This window comes from Pelophylax lessonae (assembly GCF_965119305.1).
Source record: "Pelophylax lessonae genome assembly, chromosome: 9".
Taxonomy (NCBI): domain Eukaryota; kingdom Metazoa; phylum Chordata; class Amphibia; order Anura; family Ranidae; genus Pelophylax; species Pelophylax lessonae.
In genome coordinates, this window is record NC_138776.1 from 215,658,651 (window position 1) to 215,670,440 (window position 11,790).

Here is an 11,790-nt window from a genome sequence, read left to right on the forward strand (position 1 = left end):
GTCATAAACAGCACCAGGCATCTTGTTGGCTACTCCATAGATGGTAGACACAATTACAACTAGTTTGGTTTAGGTACGGGCTTTACTTTCCTCTCTAAAATAGTTAATACATTTGGTTGAATTACATCTTTAAAGTATGTTTTCCACATTCATTTTAAACTACACGCTTTTGTGATGTCATTGTACTGTTCTGCCTCCAGCAAGATATTAATTAGGTTGTTTTGCCTGCAATATCAGATTTGAACACAAGATGGAGCCAGTGGTAAATTTACTGTTTTTACAGAAACTAGAAACGGTTCTGCTTTTACAAAAATACCCATCATTCTTCAGTCTAAGGAAGAGAGACCGGTGCATCCTGGGAACTCAAACTCCATCTTAGGAACCAGCTATCAGAGCACATGTTGTTCTAAAACTTGCATCTGCTTGCATTCCCCTAAACACAGCAACGCTGGTGAGAATTTCTTATCGCCATCTACTGCCTAGCTTATTCATTGTATTTCTGTATACTTTATCTACTGATTATATGTCTCTATATTTCTTTTTTCTCAATAGTTTCACCCCACCCTGCTTGGTTACTAAAGCTTCAAAATGATGCTCAGTCTGGCTTATTGTAGAGGGGTTTAGCTGCATGTCGAGCTACACACAAGGAAAAGTGTAGGGGGAACAGAACAGTACTATGATGTAGTAAGGTATATTTGTAAAATGTGCCTGCAAATTTACATGTAAGTGAGCCGGCACGTCAGTTTCCTAACGGATCAGCTATGGTTGTCAACAACTGGAGAAGAAAATGACCCGGTAAGAGGGAAGGAATGTTATTAGAGTTAACAGACAACTGTATCTACAGTGCTTTTACCCAGGCTACCTAAAACAGCAAATCATTTCACAGCAAAGCATTTTTATGAGAAAACTGTACAACCAAATTTCTGTTCTTCTTATGGAAAATAAGTGTACAAAACAATGCTAAAAAATATTAACCCCATTACTCCTTTTGTTCCTGCAGCATTGCTGGATCGTTGTTGAAGAAAAGGCACCTAAGAGTAAAGTGCTTTCTATAGCGTCGTTGTCATATTAGTTTATATCAAATATTATTACATCATGACGTAGTGTATTGTGACTACTGCAAATTCAGAAAGTCATACTGAATATTTTTGTTAAATCTGTATGCTAGCCACCCTGGAGATAGGGGTAGGATATGTGGTTCTCTTAGTTTTCAGTATTATAGGCCTTACAACACCCAAGAGATACCCTGTTTATCTAATACTTTTCTCATTTTGAATGTCTTTATGATAAGTAATACATTCCATATGTGACTGGAGTTGTGAACAATCCTGGAACAGGCATGGGAGGTCTCTGGAAAGAGTTTGGAGGTCCATAAGGTGAAGCCCCTAGCTGGGCAGTTAAAGGAAACGGAAGAGCAAAGGAGGGTAGTAAGGGCTTGGCAGCCATTTTTAGCTTCTCAAGTTCAGCCTCTTGAAGCCTCTTTGCTTTGGCTCTTCTGTTTTGAAACCAGATCTTTACTTGTGTCTCCGTGAGGTTCAAAGAGCTTGAAAATTCAGCTCTCTCGGCAATAGAAAGGTATTGCTTCTGTCTAAATTTCCTTTCAAGGGCCAACAACTGAGAAGTGGTGAATGGAGTTCTTGGCTTTCTGTTATTCTTGTGCTTCCTCAAAGTGCATGGTGGAGGGCTTGGATGTCCTATGGAGAAGCAGAGAACCATAAATAATTATAAGTTACACTACTGGGCATCTGTATGGTAATTCCTCTAATAAAAATTGTAACAGTGATGCAGAAAAAGCATGATTCGCAACTACATTATATTGGTTTAAAAATGATAAACACAGAACATATTTTAACTCATTCTGGAAGGTTTACAAAAACAATGGCACAAAATATCCATCAATACAAAAAGGCACGCATTCTGTTATTTACCAAGGAATTTGTAACATTTCTCTCTGTATTTGCAGAAGCCAGTCTCTCCGCAACTTTAGTTCAAAACTTCTTACATAGCACTAATTTCATTTTCACTAAATCTTTTATAACAATGGTTACCATTATATTCAAAATAAATTACAATGTTTCATCAAGCTCCATATGTTGTGATAGAAGTAGCTTTTTATGGGTTATAGTGCTAGACCAGGGCTCAAAATTTTAGAACCTGAGCTACTAGCAAGGCCTTAAGAGTTACTCACCTCCCCGCCCCATCCAACCCCCACCCTGCCCCACCCCTAATTCCACCCCTAAACACGCCCTCATAAAATATCCCATGAAATGACACTGTTTAATGTTTTATGCAGAAATGAAGTTACAAAAATAAATATTAACAATAACTTTAACAATATTAACATAAAGCATATTCCATTGTTCTGACTATGATACATAAAATAAGGATAAAATATGGCTGGCTACTATAGGCACTGTACAGATCATTATGAAAGAGTTTGTGAAATTCCGCGCTTAGGATAAGGGGTATATATGGAAAATAACACCACGCTCAGCTGCTGCCCACTTCAGAAAATGCAACCCTAGAAGGGGAGCATTGAATATATAAGGGGAAAGTAGAAGAAGTGATTGGCGCTGCCTAGTGGGGTGTTCGGGAAATCAATTTGTGGTTGCGTCACTCCTAAGTTGAATTTTAAATAAAAAATGTGCAAAATAAAACTGTAATAAAAATTCGTGTAATAAAATCTGCAATTATGTGTATCCTTTTAAGAACATGACCTAAGGACCCCTATGCTAAGTAAAATCAAGGGTCACAAGTAGTGTTGAGCGAACACGGACTGTATTATTCATGTTCGTACCGAATAATTGGATTTTTTTTACCCGAACACGGACACGGACACTTTACTGTATGTTCGGGTAAAAATCCGTGTTCGGTCGTTTTATTTCCGGGTTTTGCATGCTTTGGCGCTCTTTTCATGGCGGGCTTTCAACAGCCAATCAACAATCGTTTAACTGGTGTGCCTTAAGCCATCCCAGCCATGCCTGCAAATGTCTTAGTAGCTGTGATTGGCCGTCTGAAGCATGTGACCAAGTCTTTATAAGTTCGAGGCAGCCGCCGCAGCAGCGTCATTCTGCTGCTTAGCTAAGGGACAGAGCACACATCAATGTGCTGGCTGCTGATTAGGGAAAGATAGGCAGGAAAAAACCATTTGTGTCCGGATAGAATTGAGGGACAGGTCGGAGTGTTTAGGCAGGGCGAGTTGTAGGCATTTTAGGGATAGAGTCTGCTGAATTATAGGGTCAGTGTCTTCTACAAACTACAATCGATATTGCTGTGTGGGGGGTGGGGTGAATCTGCACTCAATCCTGATCTACGATCTCTTCTCAATCCTGTTAGGGACAGAGTCTGCTGAATTTTAGGGAAACTGTGTTCTACAAACTACAATCGATATTGCTGTGTGGTGTGGGATTGGAGATAGGCAGGTGTCAGTGATCCACATCCATTTTTCTGTGTGTGAGCTGCAGTGAACACAATCTTTTTGGGCTGCAGTGAACACAATCTTTTTGGGCTGCAGTGAACACAATCTTTTTGGGCTGCAGTGAACACAATCTTTTTGGGCTGCAGTGAACACAATCTTTTTGGGGTGCAGTGAACAAAATCTTTTTGGGGTGCAGTGAACACAATCCTTTTTGGTGTGCAGTGAACACAATCTTTGTGGGGTGCAGTGAACAAAATCCTTTGTGGGGTGCAGTGAACACAATCTTTTTGGGGTGCAGTGAACAAAATCCTTTTTGGGGTGCAGTGAACAACATCCTTTTTGGGGTGCAGTGAACACAATCTTTTTGGGGTGCAGTGAACAAAATCCTTTGTGGGGTGCAGTGAACACAATCTTTTTGGGGTGCAGTGAACACAATCTTTTTGGGGTGGAGTGAACAACATCCTTTTTGGGGTGCAGTGAACAAAATCCTTTTTGGGGTGCAGTGAACAAAATCATTTTTGGGGTGCAGTGAACACAATCTTTTTGGGGTGCAGTGAACACAATCTTTGTGGGGTGCAGTGAACACAATCTTTTTGGGGTGGAGTGAACAACATCCTTTTTGGGGTGCAGTGAACAACATCCTTTTTGGGGTGCAGTGAACACAATCTTTTTGGGATGCAGTGAACACAATCTTTGTGGGGTACAGTGAACAGAATCTTTGTGGGGTGCAGTGAACACAATCTTTGGGGGGTACAGTGAACACAATCTTTTTGGGGTGCAGTGAACACAATCTTTGTGGGGTGCAGTGAACACAATCTTTTTGGGGTGGAGTGAACAAAATCATTTTTGGGGTGCAGTGAACAACATCCTTTTTGGGGTGCAGTGATCAAAATCCTTTTTGGGGTGCAGTGAACACAATCTTTTTGGGGTGCAGTGAACAAAATCCTTTGTGGGGTGCAGTGAACAGAATCTTTGTGGGGTGCAGTGAACACAATCTTTGGGGGGGTACAGTGAACACAATCTTTTTGGGGTGCAGTGAACACAATCTTTGTGGGGTACAGTGAACAGAATCTTTGTGGGGTGCAGTGAACACAATCTTTGGGGGGTACAGTGAACACAATCTTTTTGGGGTGCAGTGAACACAATCTTTGGGGGGTACAGTGAACACAATCTTTTTGGGGTGCAGTGAACACAATCTTTGTGGGGTGCAGTGAACACAATCTTTGGGGGGGTACAGTGAACACAATCTTTTTGGGGTGCAGTGAACAACATCCTTTTAGGGTGCAGTGAACACAATCTTTGTGGGGTGCAGTGAACAACATCCTTTTAGGGTGCAGTGAACACAATCTTTGTGGGGTACAGTGAACAGAATCTTTGTGGGGTGCAGTGAACACAATCTTTGGGGGGTACAGTGAACACAATCTTTGTGAGGTGCAGTGAACACAATCTTTGTGGGGTGCAGTGAACACAATCATTGTGGGGTGCAGTGAACTCAATCTTTGTGGGGTACAGTGAACACAATCTCATACTTCTGAAGATTTGAGGGTGCTGCCTGTTCCATACTCCCCCTACTCCTCATCTAGCCTTTTAGGGGTACAAACAATAGTAATTGGGGCCTAGTGTGGTTGTGTACGTGTGATATACATACACTTTTTTTGGATCATATTTTCTATTCCGCTATTTAATCAAAAACCTTTGGGGATCAGTTAAATTGGGGGATAGTCTGTGTTGGTACGTGTGAGAGAGATCCACCTTTCCAAGTTGTTGGGGTTCATCTCATACTTCTGAAGGTTTGAGGGTGCTGCCTGTTCCATACTCCCCCTACTCCTAGCCTTTTAGGGGTACAAACAATAGTAATTGGGGCCTAGTGTGGTTGTGTACGTGTGATATACATACACTTTTTTTGGATCATATTTTCTATTCCGCTATTTAATCAAAAACCTTTGGGGATCAGTTAAATTGGGGGATAGTCTGTGTTGGTACGTGTGAGAGAGATCCACCTTTCCAAGTTGTTGGGGTTCATCTCATACTTCTGAAGGTTTGAGGGTGCTGCCTGTTCCATACCCCCCCTACTCCTCATCTAGCCTTTTAGGGGTACAAACAATAGTAATTGGGGCCTAGTGTGGTTGTGTACGTGTGATATACATACACTTTTTTTGGATCATATTTTCTATTCCGCTATTTAATCAAAAACCTTTGGGGATCAGTTAAATTGGGGGATAGTCTGTGTTGGTACGTGTGAGAGAGATCCACCTTTCCAAGTTGTTGGGGTTCATCTCATACTTCTGAAGGTTTGAGGGTGCTGCCTGTTCCATACTCCCCCTACTCCTCATCTAGCCTTTTAGGGGTACAAACAATAGTAATTGGGGCCCAGTGTGGTTGTGTACGTGTGATATACATACACTTTTTTTGGATCATATTTTCTATTCCGCTATTTAATCAAAAACCTTTGGGGATCAGTTAAATTGGGGGATAGTCTGTGTTGGTACGTGTGAGAGAGATCCACCTTTCCAAGTTGTTGGGGTTCATCTCATACTTCTGAAGGTTTGAGGGTGCTGCCTGTTCCATACTCCCCCTACTCCTCATCTAGCCTTTTAGGGGTACAAACAATAGTAATTGGGGCCCAGTGTGGTTGTGTACGTGTGATATACATACACTTTTTTTGGATCATATTTTCTATTCCGCTATTTAATCAAAAACCTTTGGGGATCAGTTAAATTGGGGGATAGTCTGTGTTGGTACGTGTGAGAGAGATCCACCTTTCCAAGTTGTTGGGGTTCATCTCATACTTCTGAAGGTTTGAGGGTGCTGCCTGTTCCATACCCCCCCTACTCCTCATCTAGCCTTTTAGGGGTACAAACAATAGTAATTGGGGCCTAGTGTGGTTGTGTACGTGTGATATACATACACTTTTTTTGGATCATATTTTCTATTCCGCTATTTAATCAAAAACCTTTGGGGATCAGTTAAATTGGGGGATAGTCTGTGTTGGTACGTGTGAGAGAGATCCACCTTTCCAAGTTGTTGGGGTTCATCTCATACTTCTGAAGGTTTGAGGGTGCTGCCTGTTCCATACCCCCCCTACTCCTCATCTAGCCTTTTAGGGGTACAAACAATAGTAATTGGGGCCTAGTGTGGTTGTGTACGTGTGATATACATACACTTTTTTTGGATCATATTTTCTATTCCGCTATTTAATCAAAAACCTTTGGGGATCAGTTAAATTGGGGGATAGTCTGTGTTGGTACGTGTGAGAGAGATCCACCTTTCCAAGTTGTTGGGGTTCATCTCATACTTCTGAAGGTTTGAGGGTGCTGCCTGTTCCATACCCCCCCTACTCCTCATCTAGCCTTTTAGGGGTACAAACAATAGTAATTGGGGCCTAGTGTGGTTGTGTACGTGTGATATACATACACTTTTTTTGGATCATATTTTCTATTCCGCTATTTAATCAAAAACCTTTGGGGATCAGTTAAATTGGGGGATAGTCTGTGTTGGTACGTGTGAGAGAGATCCACCTTTCCAAGTTGTTGGGGTTCATCTCATACTTCTGAAGGTTTGAGGGTGCTGCCTGTTCCATACCCCCCCTACTCCTCATCTAGCCTTTTAGGGGTACAAACAATAGTAATTGGGGCCTAGTGTGGTTGTGTACGTGTGATATACATACACTTTTTTTGGATCATATTTTCTATTCCGCTATTTAATCAAAAACCTTTGGGGATCAGTTAAATTGGGGGATAGTCTGTGTTGGTACGTGTGAGAGAGATCCACCTTTCCAAGTTTTTGGGGTTCATCTCATACTTCTGAAGATTTGAGGGTGCTGCCTGTTCCATACTCCTCCTCCTACTGCTCAACCATCCTTTTAGGGGTACAAACAATAGTAGTTGGGGCCTAGTGTGGTGGTGTACGTGCGAGATACATACACTTTCTTTTTGATCATATTTTCTATTCCGCTATTCAATTAAAACCTTTGGGGATCAATTCAATTGCGAGATAGTCTGTGTCGGTACGTGTGAGATCCACCTTTCCAAGTTGTTGGGGTTCATCTCATACTTCTGAAGATTTGAGGGTGCTGCCTGTTCCATACTCCTGCTCCTACTGCTCAACCATCCTTTTAGGGGTACAAACAATAGTAATTGGGGCCTAGTGTGGTTGTGTACGTGCGAGATACATACACTTTTTTTGATCATATTTCCTATTCCGCTATTCAATAAAAACCTTTGAGGATCAATTGAATTGCGGGATAGTCTGTGTCGGTACGTGTGAGATCCACCTTTCCAAGTTTTTGGGGTTCATCTCATACTTCTGAAGATTTGAGGGTGCTGCCTGTTCCATACTCCTCCTCCTACTCCTCATCCATCCTTTTAGGGGTACAAACAATAGTAATTGGGGCCTAGTGTGGTTGTGTACGTGCGAGATACATACACTTTTTTTGATCATATTTCCTATTCCGCTATTCAATAAAAACCTTTGAGGATCAATTGAATTGCGGGATAGTCTGTGTCGGTACGTGTGAGATCCACCTTTCCAAGTTTTTGGGGTTCATCTCATACTTCTGAAGATTTGAGGGTGCTGTCTGTTCCATACTCCTCCTACTCCTCATCCATCCTTTTAGGGGTAGAAACAATAGTAATTGGGGCCTAGTGTGGTTTTGTACGTGCGAGATACATACACTTTTTTGGATCATATTTCCTATTCCGCTATTCAATAAAAACCTTTCTAGGGCAAGATCTTAAATTACAGAAATATGAGGAGACCGTCAAATAAGGGCCGTGGCCTGGGTCGTGGTGCTGCTGGTAGAGCTCCTGTTGCAAGGAGAGGACGTGGTCGATCTGTGCCAGCTACACGCACAAGTGAAACACCTTCCTCAAGTGTGAGTAGGCGACAGAACCTGCATCAGTATTTGGTAGGGCATCAAACGCCCCTAGAAGTGATGAGGCCAGAACAAGTTGAGGCGATAGTAGATTGGTTTGCTGCTGACAGTGCCTCCAGTTCCTTCACATTGTCTCCCACCCAGTCTACTGCAGAAAGGTCAGAGTTGGCACCTGCAGCCAATGTCCAACCGTCTTTCACCTCACCCCCTTGCAAATCAGGCCAGCAGTCTGAGCCCCAAGCCATACAGCAGTCTCTTATTCTTTTTGAGGACTCTGTCAGCAGGGTTTCCCAGGGCCATCCACCTAGCCCTGCCCCAGAAGTGGAAGAGATTGAGTGCAGCGATGCCCAACCACTTATTTCTCAAGATGAGTACATGCAAGGATCATCGCAGCACGTCTCCGATGATGACGAAACGCAGGTGCCAACTGCTGCGGCGTTCAGCATTGTGGAGACCGACAAGGAGGGCAGGGGTGAAGACTGGGTGGAAGATGATGTGGAGGACGATGAGGTCCTCGACCCCACATGGAATGAACGTCATGCAGGTGACCTGAGTAGTTTGGAGGAAGAGGCGGTGGTCGCACAGAGCCACCAGCACAGCAGAAGAGGGAGCAGGGTGCAGAAGCGGAGCGGCCGTGCCCTAGACACTACGCCCGCTACTGCCCAACGCAGCAAGGGAACGAGCGCACCAAAGTCAGCTCAAAGGAGTTCTCTAGCGTGGAAGTTCTTTAGAAAATGTGCTGATGACAGGACACGAGTGGTTTGCACCCTGTGCAATCAGAGCTTGAAGCGAGGCATAAACCTTCTCAACCTGAGCACAACCTGCATGATCAGGCATCTAAGTGCAAAGCACGAGCTGCAGTGGAGTACACACCTTCAAAACCAAGAAACGTCTCTGGCTCATCCTGCTTCCTCTTCTGCTGCAGTCTCGGCCGCTCCAGCCACATCTGTAGTGATACCGGCACCTGCCACCCCGCAAACAGACGATCTGTCAGCAACACCACCACCTGGGTCACCAACAACCATCTCCACAATGTCCCGTGGAAGCGTTCAGCTTTCCATCACCCAAACACTTGAGAGGAAGAGGAAGTACCCCCCTACCCACCCGCGATCCCTGGCCCTGAATGCCAGCATTTCAAAATTATTGGCCTTTGAAATGCTGTCATTCCGTCTGGTGGAGACGCACAGTTTTAAAAACCTTATGTCGGTGGCTGTCCCACAGTACGTCGTGCCCAGCCGCCACTACTTTTCCAGGCAAGCCACCCCTTCCCTGCACAACCAAGTGGGGGAAAATATCAGGTGTGCACTGCGCAACGCCATCTGTGCCAAGGTCCACCTAACTACGGATACGTGGACCAGTAAGCACGGTCAGGGGCGTTATATCTCCCTAACGGCACACTGGGTAAATGCAGTGGCGGATGGGCCTGAGGCGGATAGCAATTTGGCGCATGTCCTTCCACCACCGAGGATTGCAGGGCGCTTCAGTTTGCCTCCTGTTCCTAACTCCTCCTACTCCGCTTCCTCATCCTCTACCGCCTCCTCATCCGGACAGCGTAACACCTTCACCACCAACTTCAGCACGGCCAGGGGTAAACGACAGCAGGCAGTTTTACAACTTGCCTGTTTGGGGGACAAACCACACACCGCGCAGGAGTTGTGGAGGAGCATGGAACAGCAGACAAATGAGTGGTTGCTGCCAGCGAGCCTCAAGCCCGGCCTGGTGGTGTGCGATAACGGGCGAAATCTCATAGCAGCTCTGGGCCTAGCCGGTTTGACGCACATCCCTTGCCTGGCGCATGTGCTGAATTTGGTGGTGCAGAGGTTCCTTAAAAACTACCCCGATATGTCAGAGCTGCTGCAGAAAGTGCGGGCCGTTTGTGCGCACTTTCGGCGTTCTCACCCTGCTGCTGCTCGCCTGGCAGCGCTGCAGCGTAACTTCGGCCTTCCCGCTCACCACCTCATATGTGACGTGCCCACAAGGTGGAACTCCACCTTGCACATGCTGGAAAGACTGTGCGAGCAGCAGCAGGCCATAGTGGAGTTTCAGCTGCAGCACGCACGCGTGAGTCGCTCTGCGGAACAGCACCACTTCACCACCAATAACTGGGCCTCCATGCAAGACCTGTGTGCCTTGTTGCGCTGTTTTGAGTACTCCACCAACATGGCCAGTGGCAATGACGCCGTTCTCAGCTTAACTATCCCACTTCTATGCCTCCTTGAAAAAACAATTCGGGCGATGATGGAAGAGGATGTGGCACAGGATGAGGAGGAGGAGGAGGATGAAGAGGTAACATTTCCAAGGCTTTCAGGGCAGTCATTCGCAAGGGGCTCCGAGGGTGGGTTCCTGCACACGCAAACGCCAGGGACGCAATTGTCCAGCAGGGGCACAGTTCTGGAGGATGAGGAGGATGAGGAGGAGGAGGAGCTGGAGGAGGAGATGGAACCATGTTCACAGCAGGGTGGCACCCAGGCCAGCTCATGGCCATCACTGGTGCGTGGCTGGGGGGATACAGAGGACACGGACGATACACCTCCCACAGAGGACAGCCTTTCGTTGCCTCTGGGCAGCCTGGCACACATGAGCGATTACATGCTGCAGTGTCTCCACAACGACCGCCGAGTTGCCCACATTCTAACTTGTGCTGATTACTGGGTGGCCACGCTGCTGGATCCCCGTTACAAGGACAACGTACCGTCCTTAATTCACTCACTGGAGCGCGATCGCAAGATGCGCGAGTACAAGCGCACGCTGGTAGACGCCATGCTGCTGGCATTCCCATCTGACAGCGGGGCCACAGTGGAAGCACAAGGCAGAGGAGGAGGAGGAGGAGGTCGCCAACGCAACCAGGGCACCGCCAGCACCTCAGAAGGCAGGGTTAGCATGGCCGAAATGTGGAAAAGCTTTGTCAGCACGCCACAACAAACAGCAGCACCAGCAGCTCAGATGGAACGTCTTAGCAGGAGGCAGCATTTTACCAACATGGTGGAGCAGTATGTGTGCACACGCCTACATGTAGTGAATGACGGGTCTGCCCCCTTCAACTTCTGGGTCTCCAAATTGGGCACATGGCCTGAGCTTGCCCTTTACGCCTTGGAGGTGCTGGCGTGCCCTGCAGCCAGTGTATTATCTGAACGGGTATTTAGCACGGCTGGGGGCGTTATAACAGACAAGCGCAGCCGCCTGTCCAGAGACAATGTGGACAAGCTCACGTTCATTAAAATGAACCAGGCATGGATCCCACGGGACTTTTCCGTACCTTATGCAGAATAGCAATGGATACCGACCTTACCCACCCATTGTTCCATTTTTGCTCTTTCTCACTCTTTTGGGGTGTACCCTCATTTAAAATTTTTGAAAAGAAGCAGTGTTGGCTACCTCGTCCTCCTCCTCAGGGCCAGATTAATGTAGGGGCTATTGGAGCTGCAGCTCCAGGCCCCTACCTTTTATATAGGCCCCGGGTTGGCCATATTCACTGTTACCGCTCTTCTGTCACTTGTAA

The 11,790-nt window shown here is 45.8% G+C and overlaps 1 protein-coding gene across 1 annotated transcript in view; it reads right to left on the reverse strand.

Moving 5' to 3' along the window:
- Positions 1-586: 586 nt before the first annotated feature.
- Positions 587-11,790, reverse strand: part of LOC309564866 (homeobox protein MSX-2-like) — a 46,078-nt gene continuing 34,874 nt past the window's right edge. Inside the window, exon 2 of the mRNA XM_082269553.1 lies at positions 587-1,694. Coding sequence (XP_082125679.1) covers positions 1,282-1,694 — 413 coding nt within the window. The 3' untranslated portion in view covers positions 587-1,281. The remainder of the gene's footprint in view (positions 1,695-11,790) is intronic.